General features: G+C 40.6%; 1 protein-coding gene across 1 annotated transcript in view; it reads left to right on the top strand.

Moving 5' to 3' along the window:
• The window catches only part of ARHGEF28 (Rho guanine nucleotide exchange factor 28), a 127,446-nt gene that overhangs the window by 78,764 nt on the left and 25,122 nt on the right, over nt 1-23,560 (top strand). The window contains 19 exon segments of the mRNA XM_030467965.1: nt 241-352; nt 4,075-4,114; nt 4,677-4,800; nt 6,201-6,333; nt 6,685-6,740; nt 8,134-8,182; nt 8,749-8,893; nt 8,995-9,116; nt 9,992-10,132; nt 10,616-10,866; nt 11,751-11,873; nt 12,253-12,370; nt 13,214-13,468; nt 14,602-14,678; nt 15,391-15,569; nt 16,256-16,350; nt 17,220-17,402; nt 19,999-20,130; nt 20,838-20,923. Coding sequence (XP_030323825.1) covers nt 241-352; nt 4,075-4,114; nt 4,677-4,800; nt 6,201-6,333; nt 6,685-6,740; nt 8,134-8,182; nt 8,749-8,893; nt 8,995-9,116; nt 9,992-10,132; nt 10,616-10,866; nt 11,751-11,873; nt 12,253-12,370; nt 13,214-13,468; nt 14,602-14,678; nt 15,391-15,569; nt 16,256-16,350; nt 17,220-17,402; nt 19,999-20,130; nt 20,838-20,923 — 2,421 coding nt within the window.

Genomic DNA, 23,560 nt, shown 5'->3' with positions numbered 1-23,560 from the left:
ATGCACCCACAGACTATGTCCTGTAGGATATAAAAATTTATCATGGTGAAAGCACGACAGACTTCCTAAGAATTCAAGTGAAGTTAACTGTACTTCAGCTTAAAGCTTTAATGAAAACAAGAAAACATATGTGTGTGGTCAGTCATTTTTCTTTCAGAAATTCTGTTGCTGATCTTGCTTGTTTCTGTTGCTGGTGCATTTTAAAATAACAGAAGTTTACTTTGCTGCAATTTTTTGTAGGATTGCACAGTGTCTGGGATTCGATCACGCTCCTATTCCTGCTCCTCACCGAAAGGTTTATTAAGAAGACCTCGTATTCCTCAGGACTTTGCAGTTGGAGATGCAAATGAAGGTCAGTGATATGAATTTGCCCCTGCACAGCCTCATCACATGCCTGCCCTGCTTTGTGCCCAGTGCTGACAGCTTTACTCAGACCTCTCCTGTACACAGACCTCGCCGAGGCACATGGTTTGGTTATCTTTGGGTAACCTTGCCATCTTCCCTCACTCTTCTCAGATTTACTGCCCCATCATGTCCTACCCTGCTACAGTAGCTGGTCCTCAGGAGGGCACACAAACTGGGAGAGCATTAGTCAGAAAAAGTAAAACAGGCAAGGGCAGTAACTTGCCTTTTGGAAGATCCTATTCCCAGCCTCCTGATGAATGTCTGGCAAACACCTCAAGGAAGCTCAGGATGACACAGAAGAGGTGTCAAACAGGGCAGGTGGCCCCAGCTTCCTGTACATCCTAGGGAGTCTCTGGAACACAGATAAGCTATTTTTATCTCCACAGTCTGGGGAGCAAAACCCATCCTGTCCATCATGTGAAGTCAGAGAAGTCCATGCAAGAAACTTGTAATTTTTCACAAATTGTGTCTAATGGGCTTTATTTCTGAACAGTTTTGTATTTAGAAGACAACACTTTTTGCAATGTGAGCACGGGTTTATATTTGAAAACCATGCAAAACTCAAATTGCGTATACTCTGCTTTTCATATAGATTGCCTGACTTAAAAACCACTTGAATTTCCAGAAACTTGGTCTCCTGTCCCTATAACCCTATCCACTGCCTTACTTCCAGCTTGTTTCTCCCTCCAGAATACCTTTAGCTTTCCTCTAGTCCTGAGTGAGAGGCAGGACATCTGAGTTAAAGTGAACCAGATGGGATGGACACCCAGAGAAGCTGTGGATGCCCCTTCACTGGAGGTGTTCAGGGGCAGGTTGGATGGGTCTCTCTTGCAGCCTGGTCTAGTGAAAGATGTCCCTGCCCAGGGGGAGGAGGTTTGGACTACATGAGTTTTGAAAGCTCTGCAGCTCCTTCCAGCCTAAACCATGCTATGATTCTGTGACATTGCAAGTGAAAACACACAACAGCTGTAGAAATAATTGCTGTTAACTTTGAAACTAGTTAACAAAATCAAAAGCTGTTGGGAAGGTGAGGGAAGAGAAGGGTGACAGGCAGACACAGTGGCTGCAGGCATCTTTTTACCCTAAGAAACTGTGTTAAGCAGTGAAGCAAATAACTTGCTTTTCATTGCTCAAATTGCTGTAAGAGCCTGTGCTATATTTTTAGCTATCACTAAATGCATTTGTAGCCATTTGTATCCAACACATCAGGTCAGAAATCTTCAGCAAAACACAACAGAAGAGGGAGGTGTCATAGAAGCAGTGCATGGCTGATGATGAACGCCCTATCCTGTGTGTTTAAAAGTTAGAAGTCCTTTGATCTCGCAGCTAAGGGACTGTTGGTGTCACAGCCCATTAATCCTCATCCAGACAACATTACTGATACTCTGACTTGATCTGGGCTTGGATCCGTGTCTTATTCATTCTCCTTTCTTCTGGTACAGTCAGTGCTGGGCTGTTTTGTGTCCAGTGGAGAAGGTGGAAATGCTTTCCTGCCCATACTATGGAAAGAGGCTGTTATGGAGCTGGCACCACAGATGCATTAGGCTGCTGGGAGAGAGGATGGTGGTCTTCTGAGGATCCTGCTGGTGCTTCCTTGCCACCTCCTTCCTCTTCACTTCTTTGCTAGCATTTTGCAAGGATAAGAGCACTGAACAGCGTGTTTGGCACCTGACAGTGGGTATTACTGCTGTGGGGCAAACACAGCTGCGCTCACTTTGTGCAGTCATATCTGTGTATGGGACTGGACCAAGAGGTTGGTCCAAGCACCTAGGTCAGATAGTTCAACCAGATCTCTGCAGGTTGTAGTGGGATTGTGTCTGGGTCTTTGTAGATGTCTGTGTGCTGAAAACCTGCCCCTTTTCCACTGCCCATCTACCAGCGCTTTGGACATCTTGCTTCAATCTTAATTATGCAGGGGGGATGTGCAGGTGACCTTATGAGTTTCATTGAAAAACAAGCCAACAGAGATGAATGCAGGATGGCAACAGGACTGTCCTTATTGCAGAAAGTATGAAAAAAAATCAAAGTCACCATCCATTTCTGATGGAAGCTTTTCAGTATGCTCAGGTCTAAAACAACGACTGGCTTTTATTCAAGAAGATATTGCCAAGATATAACAGAAAAGAATCTGTCCCTGCTCTGCAGGTGGTGTACTCATGAAGAGGGACTGATCTCTCCTTTGGGCTCTTTCATTCTGTAGATCAGTGTTTCTGCTCCACCCTTGTAATAAGTACCTCAGTGCCAACACCTCTGCACTATTTTATGAGAGGCTGTCTTCATCTCTCATGGACACGTGGCCACTGTTTCTTCCAGAAGCATCCTGTGGCACCAGGCTGTGCCTGGTAACTAACTGAAATGCCCACTTTCAGTCTTGTTCCTTCTTTGATGAGCATTTTAGCTCTCACCAACCTGAAGACTATGCTTGTCTGAAGACATTCTGATTCAGTGAACAGTGTTCCAATTTGTATCTAACTTCAAGGAAAGACATAGCCTGCCTGATGCTTTGACTTTAGCAAATATTTAAGTATTTGAAAAAAGTCTCTGCAAAATGGAATTTTCTTCTTCTAGTTTGGATATGGTAGAAAAGTGTCTGATGTGTCATTTTTTCCCTTCCAAAGTAACCCAACTGAATAATTTATCCTTTATTTTTCTTTTTAAAGGTATTTTATTGAAAGGTATCTCCATGAGTCCTCTCTACTGATTCTCGGGTGTAAACTTGTAACACTTTACACATCCTGTGCAGTACATACATGAGTAATATTCATCTTTATGTGGAAGGGTTTAAAATTTTCAATCTTACAGGTAAAGCTGCACAATACAGATAGTTGCAAATGTTTAAAGAATGTCATTAAGACATTGTACAACAGATTTTCTGAAAAGCAAAATGAAGTGTGAATCATCCAAGTCTGCCTTTTTCAGAAAAACAAAAGATAATTTTTGTTGTCATTCTTAAAAAGGCTGTTTGCAGAGACTAGCATTCACTGATGTCCATCTCAGCTCTGACAAATTCTGTCAGCTTGGCAGTAGTTGTACCCTAATCATAGAATCATAGAATCATAGAATAGGCTGGGTTGGAAGGGACCTCAGAGATCATCGAGTCCAACCCTTGATCAGCTACTGCCACAGTCACTAGACTATGGCACCGAGTGCCATATCGAGTCGCTTTTTAAATGTCTCCAGGGACGAAGAGTCCACCACCTCCCCAGGCAGCCCGTTCCAATGTCTGATCACCCTTTCCGTGAAAAAATTCTTTCTAATATCCAATCTGAACTTCCCCCGGCACAATTTAAGACCATGCCCTCTTGTCTTACTGAGAGTTGCCTGGGAAAAGAGACCAACCCCCGCCTGGCTCCATCCTCCTTTCAGGTAGTTGTAGAGAGCAATGAGGTCTCCCCTGAGCCTCCTCTTCTTCAGGCTGAACAGTCCCAGCTCCCTCAGCCTCTCCTCATAGGATCTGTGTTCAAGTCCCTTCACCAGCTTGGTTGCCCTCCTTTGGCAACTAAGCCTAAGCAGAGCTGCTTCTAGTGTATGGTGTGTTTTCGTTAATTTTTCCATTATATTGCAAGCTTTTAATGTCAAGGTTATGGCCTGGTGGTGGCCATCCGTGCATTTCAAATAAGCCTGATGACCTTGCAGCTGGAGTGCCTGGTAACTGTTTATGTCTTGCAGAGCGAGCCTACAGTCTGCCTGAACAGTCCCGGGAGAAAAGGTATGGGTTCTTATGTCTCCTCTGGAGCAGATCACAGAAGAGGTCTCGGTGCCCCTGGTAGCAGGGTGCTCATCAGCAGGACTGGGGCTGCTGCCTGCCCAGGGCATCACTCTGCCCACACCTCAACTATGAGCTAAGCTCAGCCCGGCTCTCTCGCTGCAGTACGGACCACGCATGTCCTGCAGCAGGGATGTGCTGTGAGCCATAGGGATGTGCCGTGAGCCATAGGGATGTGCCGTGAGCCATAGGGATGTGGTTCTGTCTTCTGGAGGAACATTCAGAGCACTGTACTGTAACAGAAGTGAGGGGGCTTCTAATACCAACCATGGTCTCTGCAAGTGTGTAACACATTGCATATTCAGAGCACTCCAGGGGCTTCTGTTTATTCCTTTCTGTAAAGAAGGATTGCAGTTGTTTGTTTGTTTTTTATAACATCAGGTAAACCCACATTAAAACACGCAGTTATAGCTCTTAGTGCAAATGCTATGCATATTCTGAACTCTTCCAAGGGACTCTTCCCAGCAGAATGTCTTGGGTTTTTTTTCACTGATCTCTCTTTCAGGATTCAGGAAGAGGAATGGAACAAATACATTATACCTTCAAAAAATGAGCCTGAAAAATGTAAAGTGAGTCGTACTTTAAGCTTTCTAATGAACAGAATGACCAGCACACGGAATAAGTGCAAGGTAATTTGGGATTTATGTCTATATGCTTATTTATAATTATACCATTGTAATTAAATGAATTATAGATGACAATCTAAATTTTTATGTAAGGATAAGTTGTTGTTATTACAAAACCACATAAGTAATAGGAAGGGAATTTTTTTTTTAGTTTTCAAGCATATGCAGGATGTCCTGAAATGGCCTTCATAGTTTAAAAAAAACGCTTTCCTTTTAAACATCAGCATTACCTGGACAATATCAACTATTTCACTTGCCATTTTTAATGTTACTTATAATCTCATTTGATGATTCAGGCAGTGTTCAAATGTATGAATTGCCTTTAAGACATCGTTTTCTTTGCTAAATAAAATGAAGAAATATGGACCTATTCTTGCCATTAATGTCAATAATTAATTGACTTACAAACTAGCATGCAGTCAGTTGAATTTGCCTTATTTGAAGTTAATGGGACTTACTGGTTGAATAAGCCCTGCTTAGTGTTAGAGAGTTGCAGATTTGAGGCTTGAACAAATACATCCTGTGGAAGGTAGATTAGAACATTTGTGGTTTAATTTTTGAGGCATCTGAAATGTAGATTAATGGCATCAATTAACCATAGATAGAGAGATAGTTTGAGAGAGAGAGATTTGAGAGATAGATTTGTCCTACAGGATCCTTCTAGCTGGCCTTTCAGCAGTCTTGCAGTATGCCCTCTTATGCCCCAGGGTATCCTAACATACATGGAAATGAAGCTGGTTTGGCTGAAGCTGTATGTGCAAGAGTGGCAGAACTGGCTCTGAACATGTACCTCTGGTCCAGCAGACCAAACATCACATACATTAGCCTGTGCTTATGTGGTCTTCTAAAGAATAACTACCATAGCTGCTTGGAAAAATCTAAGCTCACATCAACATAAGTACTGTAAAAAGTAGAATTAATGAAATTGATTAATAGTAATTAAAAATAAGTTATTTCTGATGTGTTTTAAGATCTAAAGACAAGTTGTCTAAATTTACATAACTACAGCTTTAACTGCAGAAGCACAAGTTTATGTGTATGCCCCAGGGAGATGTAGGTGTTGGTATCTGTGTGTGCAGAGAGTCAATAACACTTTTTAAGTTTTATTTCTAGCCCTTCCCTATTTACATCTTCATAATGGTATTTCTGCCAGACTTCCTTGATAATGCTTGCTGTCTTAGGTACCATTGAAAGAAATGCCTGCATCATTTTAGGACTTCAGCAGTTTTGGATGTAACGATACAGTATACTGTCACAAATCTTCCAGGACAGGGAATAAATACTTTAGAATAACTTGTTACTAAATAGGAATGATTTAATGTTTTTAAGATCTAATAACATTATCTTCTTTTCTTATGTCCCTTTTTTTACCTCTTTTCATGTCTCGGCTGTTGGGGATGAAGACAAAAAATAAAGATGCCAAAGATAAAGAGAAACTGAGCAGGCACAATTTTACAAATGGGACCTTCTCTGGAGTTATCCCATGTATGGCCTGTGAAAAGGCCCTCCTTGGAAAGGAGTCACTGCAGTGCTCTCGTGAGTAGTTGCTCCAAATCCCATTTTGAGATGGTGGTCCAGTGTTTTGTTTCTAAAAGAAACTTTAATGATATTTGGATCAACCTCCTTTATATAACTAGCTGAGACTGGCAAGGGAGAGGAAGGAGGAATGGCAGGTGATAGCTTCAGAAGGGACCATGGTGCCTTCTAGTCCCAGCACATTAGGCAAAAAACATCTCCTGTCCAGGGGCTGTCACAAAAAAGCATCCCTGGGGCTACTTAAAGTAAGTGGACCTGGAGGAGGGAAAAAGATGAAGCTTCAGAGTAGCATTTTCTGCAGGCTAGGGACCCTGTTTGGAGCCAGGCTTTGAAATGTGCCTTCTCTTTCAGACTGCAACATGATTGTGCATAAGAGCTGCAAGGAGTCTGCTCCTGTGTGCACCAAGGTAACTTCCTGTACTGCAAAGGTGTAAAAATGTCTGATGTGAGCAACAAAGCAAGCACTGTGCTTGAACAATAATTTTTAGAAGAGGGTCAACAAACAGTTTAAAGAGGTATTTCTGTTTTGGAAGAATTACAATCTCGACTTGTGAAATGGTATGTCTGGAGGGATGCAAAAGTGATTGAAAAGAAAGGCTTCTTAAAAACACATACAGCCTCTTTCATAGGAGGGAGGATCCTGCATGCTCGGAGTAATGGAAAGTGGGAATGGAAGGGACTTTGGGAAGCAACCCTGTCTGTCTCCTCACCCTCAGGCAGGTTCACGTCTAGGTAACAGATCAGGCAGATGCTTTTCTGACCTGTTCTGAAAAATCCCTGAAGGAGAAGGTGCCACAGCCTGCCTAGGCAGTCACTCCCAGTGTTCAGCTGCCTCTGCACACAGGGCAAGATCAGCCCTAGAGCTGATGGCTACTGCCTTCCTTTAAGTAGGAGTACTTCCATGGTAAGTTTATCATGACAAAAACACCATTTTCAAAAACAATGTGTAAGATTTATGATTCCATGGAATAAAGTGGTACCTGTAGAGAAGTGTGATACAGTGATACATTAATTTTTCAAATTAATGGAGTGTGTCTTTCTGCTATAGCTGGATTTTGCATCATGCTGACTTGCAGGGACAACATGTTTCTATGGATTCTCTTCAGCATAAATGAGCCTTAACCTGGAGATGAATCAGATGGTTTTATTAATTTATTTCAGTTATAACACATGTCATGCACAAAATTCTGGGAAACTTTAGAGCATTAGGATAGCTGAACTGGTAGTGTTAATTACTGGGGCTGGTGGATTATTTGTCAAGAGGAGATAAGAGCACCCGCCACCCCTAAATTGTCTCAACAAGAATGAAGTGCAGAAAATATTCACTGACCCACCTCAAGTGAAATACATGCCTAAGCACAACAAGATTTTGCTGCAGATTTTGCAAAAGTCCACTTTGGAGTTGGGAACAATTCTGCCACTGATAGCTGGGGTTCCTGCCCTGCCACAAATGCATCAAGCTCGTTTGAATATAAAGCCCTGAATGTAACCCTCTTGTCTTAGAGACTTCACAGGCAATATTTGTATAGAGAAATTAAAACATTGTAACTAAGTGTTTAGAATTAAGATTGTTTTGTACTGTAGTACAAATAATGTCACTCTACTTTGAATATTATTATTTACCAATAACTAATAATCGTGGTTTTATTGGTTTTTGGTAGGAATTCGTACCATAATTTAGGACCACTTTCTTGAAGCCCTTTTGTGTAATGATGTATGGAAGTGAGTTACTGACTTGACAATTCAGTGTGTTAACAACTATGATTTCGTTGCAATTTCATAAAATTTGTCTTTTTCCAGAAGTCCCAGGAGAGGTACCATAAAAACAAACCCAAAGCTGGTGTGACAAGTAAGTTAGGAGGTGTAAACCTAGCCACTTCTAAGTTAAGCCTTGTCTAAACATCATGGCACTGGTTGCACAAACTGTCATTTGTGTGTTGCTATTTTTCATTTCAGCATCTGTAAGAAAGTGTGTGTGTCTCTAATATGAGTTGGGTTTTTTTAAGAAATTACTGTTGAATTAATTTGTCTGCCACTAAAATGAGTGAGACCTCTACTATGCTTTTTTATTTTTTCAGTGAAAATGGAAATCAAATGTACTCAGTGTTTCTTGTGCTTTTGAGTACATCATTTACCATATGCACAACTGTTTGTTGAGTCTCTTGTGGACAGATTACTGTCTTAGAGAATGTATGATTTGAGACTGTTTTCTTCTCAGTGATATCCATGGCAGAGTAATTCCACTTTGTCTAAGGCTTTTTTCTGTGTTTATGAGTATCATGGGTTTGTACCATGGCAAGCGGACATTCATATAGGTCCATATGAACACCAGACAGTATTTCTCAGTCTCAGTGTGCTGTTAATGCCATACTCTACATTGTTTTACAGAATACTGTGTTGTGCTTTGCCTCACAGATTCCCTGCCTGGAGACATTTCACAGATGGTGCTCTCCTCAGTGCCTCCTTCTTCTTCTGTGCCCATTGGAATGTCTGCTGGAAGAAGGGAAATATCACACCAGTCCCATTTGTCCAAAAGTGTCCCCAGTGCCAGTTGTGAAAGGTAGAGGGCAGCCACTAGGGATTTATGCTAAATACATAATTCAGCACTACTAGGAAAATCAAAACCATTATATAAATGAAGGCTTTTCTTTTCTGCTCTAGAAGATTTGCACCATTTTCTGAGCAAGACTCTGAGACTAGCAGCTGGAAGTCGAAGTCACGATCTGAAGAGATGTTAGAGGCATTAGGGACCTTTTCTTCAATGGATTCTTTTATGCTGGAAGGTGAGAAGTATTGTGCAGGTGTTACATTTTGTAACTTGTATTGGAAAGTTTAAATAAGAGTCAAAAATAAAAAACCTCCCTAACTGATGTAGAAAGCCTTATTATTAAAATGATACAATAAGACATATTACTCTTAAAGTACATCTTTTCCCTCTTTCTTTTTTGCTTGCTTGCTTGCTTGCTTTCTTGCTTATTTTCTTGTTTTCTTTCTTGTGGCTTGCTTTCTTTGATAATTTCTAGAATATTTTTGTACAGTGTTATAATTTTTAAATAACTGCAATAAGCATATTTGGCATGCTTGCAGAACCAGAGCATCAATATACTTTTCTGCACTCATCTAATCATCTGTGCTGACTGTACTATGCAAAATGTAAAACTACATCACTTTGATTTCCTCAGTAAGCCAAACATCTTACCTGCTATTCTACCTTATCTTTGTGATATGAATAGAATTAGACCTTTTCTGTAGGTAGGTGTAAGACTGAATTTCAAAGCGGAAGGACATTACTTATAAAGGATAGTGCAGATATCTCTCACTGGACATCTACTTTTGAAAATGTTGGATTTTATTTTTAAATTTTAAAAAGCCTCTTCAAGCAAAGGAGTGTAAAAAGGACTTAATTTGAGAAAAGGAGGATGTTTGGTTTTTTACTCTCATCAACCACTTTGACATTAACATTTCAGCACTTCAGTAATTACACTGACATCTGGCAAGTTTCTCTGATGTAAAGTTACTGCCAGTGTTTGCTTAAGCCTTGTCTAAAGTTCACTGCTGTCATGTGTTCCCCTTGAAATAGGAATGGATCTGCATGTGTGAAGCAACTTCCCTTTATGTTCAGGTGCCTAGAGTTAATGAGGTTTATGTTTTGTCATAGATGACATGGATTTGTCTCGGTGGACTGATCTCTGCACAGACACCCAAGAGTTTGAGGCGGAGTCCTGGAGTCTTGTTGTGGATCCAATGTTCTGCAGCAAGCAAGAAAAGGATGTCATCAAGAGGCAAGATGTAATTTTTGGTTAGTATTCGAAAGCTTTGTGTAAGTTTAAAAACACTTCGGTGTAGAAAATCATTTATCCACATCTTACAGAGGAGAAAGAATGCTTCAACTCAGAATAATAAGAACGTTCAAAGAACATATTTTTTTGTCAAAATTTTTTGTCAGAAATTACAATGTGTCTTACAGCTAAGAAAGTAGAGAACAGTGACTTCCAGAGACATGTCTACCCTGTTCACAGTATGATTGTGGCTGGAAAGAACTGCATCCAAACCCCAGCTTAAGCAATTGCAACCCCAGCTTGTTCATCAGGGTACAGTTGAGAGACCTGTGCAAGAGCAAAATAAATAAGGTTTTCCCTGCTGATGCAATCTATTATGCTTGAGGCTCACAGAGAAAAAATTATTATGGCTCTATATTTGAATGTTGCTAAAATCTATCTTTAGCAGGTATGCAAAGTGTTCAGGTAATTACTGTAGTGTGCTGTTTTCTTCTATACCACAGAGCTGATGCAAACAGAAGTGCATCACATCCATACCCTATTCATTATGTCTGAAATATTCAGGAAGGGGATGAAGGAAGAATTGCAGCTGGACCACAGCACAGTTGACAGAATATTCCCCTGTTTGGATGAGCTTCTGGAGATGCACAGGCAGTTCTTCTGCAGAATGAAGGATAGACGTCAGGAATCATATGAGGCGGGGAATGAGCGTAATTTTGTCATCAGCAGAATTGGAGACATCCTTGTGCAGCAGGTAGCAAATCAGCTCTGTTGATCCTTTATGTACTCAAGGTTCTCAAACAATTTTTTTGACTTCAGAACTTTTGTAGGCAGGAAGAAGGCTATGTTTGCCTCATAAAATTCAAAGATTATTACATGCTGAAACAGCAATAAGAGAAAGTCCTTACTGACAGGTGACTGTGGTGAACTTGGGATGAAAACTTCTATCTACATGGTGCGAGCAATGACAAAAGTAATAAACTTGATCCTGTTCACAGTAGAAGGCTGCTGCCATCACACCGTGGACTGCAAAAATAGAAGCAATGCGTTCAATTTTTTAGCATCTGAGTGGAGGTGTGAAGAATTGACTGATGATGGAAAAGAAACTACCTGTTCATTTCTTGTAGCAATCTGGCATAGAGCATCTCAAGTTACTGCTCTCTGAAAAATGAGTGGTCACAGCATGTTAATGGTAGTCATAGAACAACTAACTGCTTGCTGGCCACACTTCAGTTCCTTGCAGTCAGGACAGTGTGGCTTTTCACCTTCAATCAGTCAGTTTTCACTCCACTGAAATAAAGAAACTTGTAATATTACCTTTTTTAGAAGCGGTGTGGGGATCAGACAAAAATAAACCTCAAAGGAATTGTGTTTCCAAAGAGGTGAAGGAAAGACTATTATAATTATTTTTCTAGCTATTACTGGCAAAAAGGTAATGTAAATGTGCCTACATTCCTATTCATGCTCCTAAAAACAGCAATCCCACCTTCAGTCTGATAGGCTTTGTTAGTGAGATTTGGAGAGCCTGAGAAACAAATAGCATAAAAGCTAAGTATTTGAATGAAATACATTAATTAAAGCTATACACTTCCCTGTTAAGTGCAATGTTGAGCCCAATTGACTTATTAATTTGTTCAGTTTTCAGAGGAAAATGCAACTAAAATGAAGAACATATATGGGCAGTTTTGCAGTCATCAAAAACAAGCTGTTAATCTCTTCAAAGAGTTGCAACAAAGCAAGAAGTTCCAGAATTTTATTAAAGTAAGTTTATATGGAAACATGATCACTTTTGACAGAATGCTTAGGAAAAAGATTCATAGCTTTTACTTAGGTTTAGAATTGAAATTATATAGAGTAACTCACTTTTAATAGCTAATAATGGCAAAGATTTTTCCTCCTTTACCAGTGAGCTGATACATTACATTTTTCTTTCAAATTTTAGAAAGCCTTGGCATCCAGTGTGTGTCACACACATGATCATGTTGTAGTACACCTCATTCCTCCAGTTCCTTAGGGATGGTTTAGATAACCCAGCATTTTGTTTTAGGTTATTCTGATGCCTTTCAATCATTTTTCTTATTAGTCACTTGGTGGCTAATATGCATTTGCTACTTAAAAGTATGTATTTGTATCTGTGCAGCTGAGAAATAGTAATCTGTTGGCACGACGCCGAGGGATCCCAGAGTGCATTTTGCTTGTCACCCAGCGAATCACCAAATACCCTGTGCTGGTTGAAAGGATATTGCAGTACTCAAAAGGTGAATAAAAACTCAAGTGTTGTCTTCATGTCCATTCTAGTCCATTTCTAGAATAAGGGATAGGCACTATTACGGTATAACAAAGCATGAGATTCACTCCTTTGTAGAGAGCCAAGCAATGTAAAAAAACTGCTGTTAAGGCAGATGTAACTTAAACAGGGTGTCTGGTGTATTCCAGCAGCATAAGCCATATTAGTCCAGAAAAATGTACTTGTTTTTGGAAAAGATCTTGAATAGAGAATGTAAATACTTAAGGCATGCATCTGCACGTTCTCTGAAATTAGTTCTGGTGGAGTCTCTTATAAGCAAGGCTTGACAAGCATTTCATAAATTGCTCTCCAGTTTTTCAGACAAAGCTTGAATAACCTCTGCAAGTTTGTAGAGCATTTTAGAAATTCTAATAACTTCTAGTCATTGCCCCAAAAATGAGCAATAAATGAGTTCTGTAGAAAGTTGCACATCCAACTGCAAACCCTTTGTGCTTTCAATCCTCTTTCAATTTGTTTTGCTTTTTAACTTTGTAAGAAGAGTAGTAGACTATATGGTTTACTTAGCCAGTAATTTTTTAAAAAATGCTAACAGCTCATAAATGTATTAGAAACTATCAGTTGTTTTATATTGCCTAATGAATAAATCTGAGGTATGTGTCATCTTTTAACTGGCAAGTCAAACAAAGATAGATGTCTAATATTTCTAGTAAACTAATAACCAGGTTCATCTTAAAGTGACATATTTATCAATTTAAGCTTTGCACATCATGTTGATTGTTCCCAGAAACTAGGGACTAGTATCTTCTCTTGAATATGGTAACCACCGATATATTTATTTTTTTGTTTCATACAGAAGGAACAGAAGAACATAAAGACCTGTGCAAAGCCCTATGTCTAATTAAGGACATGATAGCAGCAGTAGATTTGAAAGTGAATGAGTATGAGAAAAAGCAAAAGCTGCTGGAAATTCTCAGTAGAACTGAAAACAAAACATATACAAAGATGAAAAATGGACATGTTTTTAGGAAGCAAGACTTGGTGAAGAAAGAGAGGATTCTTCTTCATGATGGCTTTGTGTACTGGAAGACAGCAACTGGTCGTTTCAAAGGTATTCCATATGAGCAGTAAAACCCTTGACCTCTTTATTTGCAAATAACATAAGAATATTGTTTGGTTAAAAAAATTAAAGCACTTTGTTATGCTGTATTGTAAACACAAATTTCTGAGGTAATGATGCCAATAATTTCAAGAAGAGTAGTTTCAGAAGCTGCCATGGCTTGTGGGTGACCCATTGTGTATCTGGGTAAGAAGACAAGTTCATGTACAGAGCCATCAGCTGCATTTTGTCTTCTCTGCCCTCCTTTCAGTTCATTGTTTTTGCAGTTTCATCCCATAACGTGAGTCTTGGCTTGTACATATATATATATATATATATAGTTCACAGTACTGGCCATCGAAAATAATGCATGGAAAATCACGTGCTGTTCTTCAGTGGTACTGGGATATATGCAGTGGAAATTAAAATCTGAAGTCACATTTAGTTGGAGGCTGATTTGTACATGGAAGCCCAGAATTTGATTTTTGGTATTAATCAAATGCAGGGGTTGGGGGGTTTTAAGTTTACTGGTATTTGCTAGTATACTTACCAAGCTATCTGTTAATCATTATTCCAGAAATACTTTTACCAGTGTAAAATTGTGCTGTCAGTATATGTTAGAGCACAGGGAAAATAAAATATATGTGGGATAGTGTTTGCCAGGTTGCCTCTGAATGTCCTGGAGAAGCTGTACTGACACATGAATGAGTGTTCTTCTTTTCCTGGGCCAGTGCTTCAGCACAGTACTGCAGGAAGGTTAATATCAGAACGTGTGGTCTTTCCTGGGAGATTCAAAGTGGTGATGTGCATTTGCTTCATGCAGACCATAGGCTAATCCATATATTTCCTGTTTAGCATGCTGTAGGATTCTGTGGGATATTTATTTATTAGGGTATAGTGTAATGAGGCAACCAGGTGCCACTAATTGCCAGGGAGTGAGCATGAGCTTGTGTCAAGCCCACCTGTGCCCAATTAGGGTGGGCCCCCACTGCGCATGAGCAGGACCAGGGGGCCAATAAAAGGCCCCCTAATTAGTGGCACCTGGTTGCCTTGTTACACTATATTAGGGCTTCTCCTTTTTTAAAGGAAATCAACTGTAATTATAATAACTTTAATAAAACCCATTTTCCTTTTCTCATTTTAAGACACCTTAGCTCTGCTCCTAACTGATGTTCTGCTGTTCTTACAAGAAAAAGATCAAAAATACATCTTTGCAGCTGTTGTAAGTATATTATCTGATGTTTGAATATGCACATTGCACTTCCATTTGTGTATTTCTCAAAAATTAGGTGTTTTTTGGTTATTCCTACATAACGATATTTTTTTCTAAAATCCTGGCATGTACTCAAAGCAGTAATAAAATTAAGTTTATTTTCAAAATTAAATAATTTAAGGAGGGTGGATGGAAATAACAGAGTGACATTTTTAACGTCACGCCTAATCTGATTATGAAGGCTTGAAGCAGAACAGGCTCTTTCAGTTATGTAAAACAAATTTTAACTTCTGGGTCTGTAAAACAAAACAATAACTTCAGCTGCAAATGTAGTTGGCACACATAAATGGTATGAAAAGTCAAGGAGAGAAGTTCCCAAAGTATATGGGTATGGACTTTATATTAATACTGTTGCTTATTATCATTGAGCCTCTAGGGTTTACTTTTTCTGTCTATACTCAATGCTTTACTTATTTGTAAATACTAGAACGTATTTTTTTAAATACTTTTAAAAAGTGTCTGACAACTGAAAATTTGTAGTCTCTATCAATTGGTGAGAACACGTTGTCTGGCTATAGGAGTAGAATTAGTCCAATTAATTGAAAAAAAAAAAGCTATTCTAAAAGTATGATGGTATGATTTAAAAAAAAGAAAAAAAAAAAGAAAAAGTATTATAAGATGGTACTTTATTGTTTTTATGTGCTGTGACTGTTTCCCCCAGGACCAGAAGCCTTCTGTTATCTCCCTTCAGAGGCTCATAGTAAGAGAAGTAGCCAACGAAGACAGGGGGATGTTTCTGATCAGCGCTTCATCTGCAGGGCCTGAGATGTATGAAATTCATACCAACTCCAAAGAGGAACGTAACAACTGGATGAGGCATATTCAAGATGCAGTGGAAAGGTAGGGGAAAAAGGAAAAAAAGATTTTCCTCCTGGCAGTCCATGGGAGGTCAGCTGGATAATCACAGCAGTGTAGTCTCTGTTCTTCATTGCACTGGATCCATCCTGTGACGCTGGGTTTTTCCTCTGAGCTAAGGATGCAGACTCCAGAACTGCACTATCACTGTGGCTGAAATTCCCTTGTGACTTCTGGTTTCTTATTATCTGGTTTGTCACTGAATCAGAAGATCCTTCCCACTCTCCATTAAATGTCTTTTCCAGCCACTGTAATCTTTGCTCACCTTTGCCTTTGGATGCTTTCTAGAGTCCTGTAAATGTCCATACAGCCATTTTGGGGAAATCCCAAATCATGCCTGTTATCATGGTGTCAGTTCTTTAAGAATGGCAGGGAAATCATTGTTCCTCATGGACCTCCAGCTTATGATTAGCACAGCAAACCTGCATGAGGGCCAGCTACCCATTTGCTGCACCATGCAGCCTTACCAGAATTAAAAGGAGTCCTTCAGTCTGGTTTGTGTCCAATTACTGCTTTTTAAAGAAGCATACAAATAGCACACTTTTAGATTGCAGCAAAAGTTGGTGCTTATGTTGTGTTCTGTTTATTATGAATTCAACACTGTACTGAAGGTGAATATATGATGTGCAGATTTTGCTTTATCCACCTTTGTTTGTCTTTCATCTTTGCAGTTGTCCAGAGGAAGAAGAAGAAGGAAAAATGAATGAATCTGATGAGGACAGACGTATTGCTGAGGCCAAAGCATCCAGAATTCAGAAATGTCAAGGTGTAGTACCTTTCCTGCCAACTCTGAGAGCTCCTGCCTCCTTAGAGTTCAGGATAAGTGAATCATGTGCCCATGCTGGCTGGTGGGTTCAGTGTCTTCATGGGCAGAGTCACAGCAGATAAAGCCGGGTGGTCTGATGGTATAATGCAAATTAATTGAAAGAAAAGCATTTTTTTTCTGAACATTTTATTTTTGCTACATTACTGTGAGTTAAAAAAAATGCTTTCAGAAGAAACACTGAATTTCCCACATTAGCATCAGGGCCTGCTAACTCCATGTTTATGGAGATAGTCCAGATCTTCAGTAATTTCATGGCTTAGTGCTTGTGTAAGGCATTTCATCCTTTGCTGCTGTTAGTGCTGCTGAAAATGTAGCTGATAGGGATAAATTCTGCTTCCTTGGTTTCCCTACATCTAATTTACCCAGTATAAAGATTATATAGCTATGAGGAAAGAAATTCCAGGCCTGTCCTTCCTGTAGAGAGTCGCAGGGAAGATTATCATCTGCTGAGAGTATACATTCTTCTTCAACACTGAGGCAGATTCAGTGCATCTTCTGGCTGCCTGAGCCAAATGTTTTTCCATCACTGCCCATTGCGAATGCAACAGGAGGCAGCTGAGGGCCCCAGAGTGTAGCCAAGTGCACCTCAGGGTAGGGCACTAGCTTGACCCTCTGCCAATGGACACTAATGGCACTATGGCCACTATGGACACTGCCAATGGCACTAATTTGGTTCCTGGCAGCTTAAAAAAAACGGCATAGCTTGAGCTAGCAATGTCTATGTGGCATAAAGGTGAGAAGGGTGAATGGAGAGTGTGCCTTGCCTGCAGGACAAATGTATTACTACAGTGTTCAATTTTCATTGACAGAATCGCTGAGTACCCAGGACCAGCAGATCTGCAGTTGTTTGGAAGAGAAGTTGCACATCTATGCAGAACTGGGAGATATTTGTGGGTTTGAGGATGTTCATGTAGAACCTCGCCTCCTTATCAAACCTGATTCTGCAGAAACTCCACAGGCAGCTTCATTGCTGGCAGCAGCACTTAGAGAGGGTGAGTATGCACGGGGAGAGTGGACTGGTGGTTCTTCATGTGAACAGATAATTCAGGATAACAAAGTACAGGCATGTTGTGTTGTGCTGCAATTCTGTAAAGTCGTGAGAACTGGCAGCGTCAAAACTTGGCAAAGGGTATTGAAGATAAGCATCTCAAGTTTATAATTGTCAGATGCATGAGATGGTACCTGCCAGATTTTAAGATAAGGAATATATTCAGTACATAATATTGTATGTAAGCAGGCAGGGACATGGTGTTAGATTGCATCTGAGGATTGTTTCCATACCTGTCATCCTTGTGGTACAGCCTTGTGAAGCAGATCACAGGATAGAGTATAGTATTGCATCTTGCCTCCAGCATTCACCTACCTTGTGCGATTTGGTGACAGATCAGAATCATGCAGGGTAAAATACAGACTGAACTGCAGATAAGCTTGGCAGGTCTGCCAAGAAACAAATACCAGAATTGCTCTGTGGGCCATGTTTTTCCTGCTGTCTACTAGAGATGTTAGCTTTGTGCTACCTACAGTACTGTCCTGCAAGGGAAGGAAGGGTATATTATTTGTAGACACCTTGCCCAGCTGGAAGGTTAGATAAACTCAGCTGAAAGAGTCCTAGTAAACTGAGCCAAATCCAGCATGGGCTGTATACTCTTTGAGAAGGGATACAAGATTTTAGCATGACCTAAGTTGAGAACTGTGGGCTCAGAACTACATTTGAACTGATAAAGCAGCAAAGGTTGGTCCCCATCATCTTTATAAAATCATCATTTTATTGATCAAACTGATAAAACTTGGCTAGGAAATATAATTCAGTGATGCAGTAGTAAATATTATTTCAGTTAAAAATGACAGCCTATATATATACACTTTATTCTACCTACTTCTGATTTTCACTTTCTCTCATGCTAATGGTGATGTTAGCAATGCATCGGAGTTTGTGACTCTACAGAACACTGTAAGGAATTTATAGTTGTTTACAATGTAGGCAGTTTGTGGGGTTAATTTTCCAGAATAAAAATCCTAAGTTCCTAAGTCCTAATAGCAGACTCTGTAGGAATAAAGCATTGCTCACAGTGGAGAAGGATAGAATTAGTGCTTAAGCAAATTGGATATATGCAAATCCACCAGATGAGATGGAATAAATCCAAGGCTGCTCAGGGAGCTAGCCAATGTCGTTGTGAGGCTGCTTTCTGTCATCTTTGAAAGGTCAGAGTGATCAGGAGAGGTTCCTGGTGACTTGAAAAAGGGAAGCATCGTATGTCTCTTCAAGAAGGAATACAAGGGGAACTACAAAACAGTCAGCCTCACCATTTCTGAGCTGGTGATAGAGGAAATCCTGAAAGCCGTTTCCAAGAACATGAAAGAAGAAGATAAGTAGGAACAGCCAGCACGAATACATCAAGGGTAACTTGTGTGAGAGGAGAGCAATGCATGTTGTTTACATTGACAACTGCAAGGCCATCAACACTACACTATTTGTAGTATACTTACAGATGAATCCATGAGAAGTGGACTGCATAACTGAGTAGAAGGACTGCTGGGCTGAAAGGATTGTGATCAATGATATGATGTCCAGCTGGCAACATGTTATTAGAGGATTCCCTTTGGCATGGATCCTGAGACCAATACTGTTCAAGATATGAACATCATTAACTTCATTCAAGAATGAAGTTAATCCAGGGATTGAGTACACTTTTAGCAAATTCAAATACACTGTCACTAAATGAGGCTGAGCGATCACTGTGCTAGAGAGACCTCTACAGACCAAGAAAATGGGCTAAGAGTAACCTGTAGATGTTTGACAAAGACAGGTGCAAAGTTCTGCATCTGATATGGGGTAATCCCACTTGTTGGTACAGGCTGGATACTGACTATATAGAGAACAGCTTCTCAGAAGTGGACCTGGAAGTCCTGCTTGACAGCAGGTTAACCACGAGGCAGCAATTTGCCCTTATGGCAAAGAAGGCCAACTGGCTCCCATGCTGCTGCATTAGGACCAGCAGGTTGAGGGAGGTGACTCCTATCCTGGTGAGTCCTACCAGGAGTGCTGTGATAAGTGCTGGGCTCTTTGGACAAGAGAGACAGTGACAGTCTGCAGCAAATCCAGCAAAGTACAGCAAGGTGGCTAGGGGACATGATGTCTGAGGAGAGGCTGAGGTGGTTGGTTGGTCTGTTCAGCTTTGAGAGAAGGTGGCTTGGTTGGATCTCACTGCTGTCCTCAGCTGCTTAGGAGGAGGAGAGAAGCAAGATTTCCTGTGGAGTCATGTGGTGACAGGACAAGAGGCAACAGGCATGAGCTGGAACATGTCTGATGGCAATTAAATGAAAGGAAAAATTATATGCCATCAGGGTAGTAAAAGACATTTGCAGGTTGCCAGTAGAGGCTGTGAGGCCTTCATCGTCGATGAAGCTAAAAGCTTGTCTGTGCAAACCTCTGGGCAACCTTAGTTTGATCAGCTTTGAGGAGGGCTTTGGGTTAGATAAACTCTGAAAGTCCCTTCCAACCCAAATCGATCTATGATACTATGTCATTGATTTAGGCTTTAAGGAGCTATTTAAGGGGCCCTCTGTAATTCTGTGTGTTTTCTTTAGTTGAAAGTCTTCATGTTGCTGTAATGACATCACAAATGAGTGAAACAGACAGATCACCAGAGGAAAGCATTGAGGAATTAAGTGTGAAGCACAGATTTAGCACCAGTGAAATCGTGGAATCTGTTCCTAGTGGTGAGTAAAAATTGATGCTTTTACATGTTCAGGATGCAAAATACTTGATACTGTTTTTTTTTTTAAAGCTTTCTCAGCTTATGGTGAACTCAGTAGAAAATAGTGGAATAAAAACTGTCTTTGGGTAAATGCTCAGATAGTGTACACAGTCATATAATTCCATTAAGTAAAGGATGGTTTGCATCCACCACACCTTTTCCATAGCACATGACTATTTTTAGCAGTATTGAGTCAGATCTCCACACACTTTCTCATCATTATTGCTCAGGCCCACAGCAAATCTGTGTTGCAGGATAGGCCATTTCCCAAGTCAGACAAATTTGTCAGGACCTGGAAGAACAGGATTGACATTCCAGTCATTTCAGTTGTAAAAGGTAGCATGCATTTCTTGTAACAAAAATACAAAAAAAATCTTTAAAAAACTTTGCTGCTGAGCATTTTTGTGATATAGTTATACTTACCTCCAAACTCTTCTAAGTTAAAAACTACTTATTTTCAAGGTAGGAAAACTGGAATATCCCATCTGTGTCGTCTTGGATTCCAAACTTGCTTTTCCTCATCCTAGAATACCTTATGTAACTCCCAAGTTACATAAGGTTGTAGTTTCAGCATACTGTGAGTAGCTGTAAAAAAGTGTCCCATTTGTTTCTTGAGTTAGAGTGTTTTGATTCTTTTCTCTTCCATTTTATTTGGGCTTTATTTGTTAGATGCAGAAATAAAAGAAGTTGAAGAATCATCTGAAGTTGATCTCAGTGTTGAAAAGGAAATGGCTGGTGCCAATTTTGAGGATAAGGTATTGTAAATAATATTTCTTTCCCTGTTGCACATAGCATTCTGGGTGCTGGGAATGTAAATGTCCAAATTTTTACTGGGGTTTGTCAAGACTGTTCTAAAACACAAAGCATGGAAATAGGCAAATTTCACCCAAATCCAGATAATTCAATTGAATAGAGGTCACTGCAATTACATTTTTTAAAAGCAATTAGCAATTTTAAGCAACCCAAATGCAGAAAAATTTTGCTGGCAGGCTTACAGATCAGTGGGTTGTAATAACAGCCAAAATCTTCTTTTTCCACATCATTCAATGTATCCATCTCTGTGGAGCTGACAATAGTATTCCTTTTACTCCCTCCTCCTATTCATAGGATGATGAAAGTCTCCTGCAATGACAGAGACCTCAGCACATGCAAGGAAGACTTATGCCCTGGAAGAACTTTGTCCTGAGAACAAACACATAAAATAGGATGGATTGTCTTATACCAGCTTGCTTCAAAATTTTGAATTAAACCAAAATGGAGTAATTAGAGAAACTGCCCATTTTTAAGTCCTGTAACTGATAAGCAACTCTGGAGAAAAAGCAGAATCAAAAGTCAGTTCTGGGCAAAATTAGAATGGCAAATTTTACCTAGTAGCTGAGTGCTGAAGTCAAAGCAGTGCAAATTGCTGTGTGGAAATAAAGTGAAATGTAATTGTCAAGTCCTTAGGTAGAGAAGCAGGACCATGAAAGGAATAAAAGAGAGAAACAAGGATAGAAGATACATTACTTGAAATCAAAAGCAAAATTTGCTAGAAAACGGGATACTTAGTATACTGTCTTTGCATCAGATCTGAAAGGGTTTGTGTGCCTGAAATGTTGCTGGCTTTTCTAGCTGTTTCTAGGAATCTCCTAATACCCTAATCTCTGTATAACCTTGCCTCATGTTCAGCTCCAGGTAATCTTTCTTATTAGACTGCTGTATTAGAAAGGAATAGAAAGAAGATTGTGTGTGGAAAAAAATGGGATGAAAACCAAAGTCCAAGTGAGGGAGCACAGAAGATAGGTGAGGGGAAATAAAATAACCTAATAGAGGAGAGAGGGGCTCTGATCTAGCCTCTTGAATGTTCCAGTAGCTCCACATGAAACCATTGCTGTTTGGTTTATGGAGAAGACAGAGCCAGACTTATCTCAGAGGATAGCAAAAGGAAGAACATCCAAGATTATCAATTGCAGCAAGGGAAATTCTGATTGTATACAAGGAAAAAAAAACCAGCACACAGGGATGAAGGAGGAACAGGTTGTCCAGAGATGTTGTTGGGTCTTAATTTTTGGAGTTTTTCCATATTTGACTGGGGGAGACCCTGAGCAACCTCATCTAACTCTGAACCTAGCCCTGCTTTGAGCTGCAGATGGACTAGCAGGATCTGCAGCAAATTCTTCCACCCTAACTTATTATTCTGGTCCTCCCTGTTTGGGCAAGACTCAAGTATTTCACGTCTTACCATGTCGGAATCAGACTTACCAGGAGGTGGCAGAACAAGCAAACAAACTGGGCGATGCCAGGGTTTCCCAGGAAGGAGGCTGTTCCCCTGCCTGCTTTCGGTGTCGCGTTGAGGGGTGGCAGCAGCGATCTAAGGCCATCTGTCCTGGGAAACCCAGAGCCGGACAGCCAGAGCAAAAGCCCCGAGCTGAGGGGTTCGATGGTGACAAATTCCCAGGACAAGCATAGCCTGTACAGCTCAAGGAAGCCTAGGTGGTCAGTTGTGAGGGGAAGTCCCCATCTCCCCCTGCTCTGCTTCTCTGAGGCACCGTGGATGCAGCCTGTCCTGGGATCTGATCATCCTCATCTCTCTGACCCAAGGTGCTTGGGAAGAGTGGCAGGAAGGTGGTGATGGCTCACAGCACAGGTGGAACAGCTGAATTGCTTCAGACCTATCTGGATTTACAGGACTTGTGCTGAAGTGGTGCAGCTGCAATGCTGCTGCCACCCCAGCTAGCTCTGCTAAACCTGCTTGGGGATTATCCCCTAGTGCTCCAGTGGTCCTGCAGTGAGTAGACCACAGGTGCTGACCACTTGCCATGCCAAAGCCATCTAAGCCTTCACCTCCTCTTCACAAAATTAAAAAGGGCTTTCAAACACTGAAAGAAACTCCATTCCATGTTCAGCCTGTGGGCTCTCCTTGGTAGTTTCACTCTTCCTCACCCTGCCAGCATGTCCTTCCTTCTCTCCCTCTTGGCCCTGCTCTTCCTCTTTGCCCACTGTTCACAGTGGCTGTCCAGCCCAGGGAAAATTGAGCTTCCTTGTGCTGCACAGATCTGTGCAAAGCCCTCTGCTTCTCACAGCAGAGCTAAGGAGTTATGTGGCTCATGGGTGCAGTGAGAAGTGGAAGAGGAGGTGAAGAGGTGGAGGGGGAATGGAGGGAAATTCTGAAAGAGATAATGAGAGAGAGGAAGAGGCAGGGAGGAAATGCCACAGCTGGTTTGTGCTCCTTTTCCCCCCAGCTAGTCTGTGTTTTGGGACATGGCCCTTTTCATCTCCATTTTCAGTTATCACAGATAAATGGAGCATCTGCTTTTCTCTCTGTGAAAATGAGACTCAGTAGAGAACTGAGGATAATCAGAGAGAGAGCAAATATTCCCCAAGCCCTCCTCTGCTCCTCTGAAAAAAAATTG

This window comes from Calypte anna, chromosome Z (assembly GCF_003957555.1).
Source record: "Calypte anna isolate BGI_N300 chromosome Z, bCalAnn1_v1.p, whole genome shotgun sequence".
NCBI classification, from domain to species: Eukaryota; Metazoa; Chordata; class Aves; order Apodiformes; family Trochilidae; genus Calypte; species Calypte anna.
Note: the sequence above shows the minus strand (reverse complement) of the source record. Positions and strands in the feature narration are given on the sequence as shown.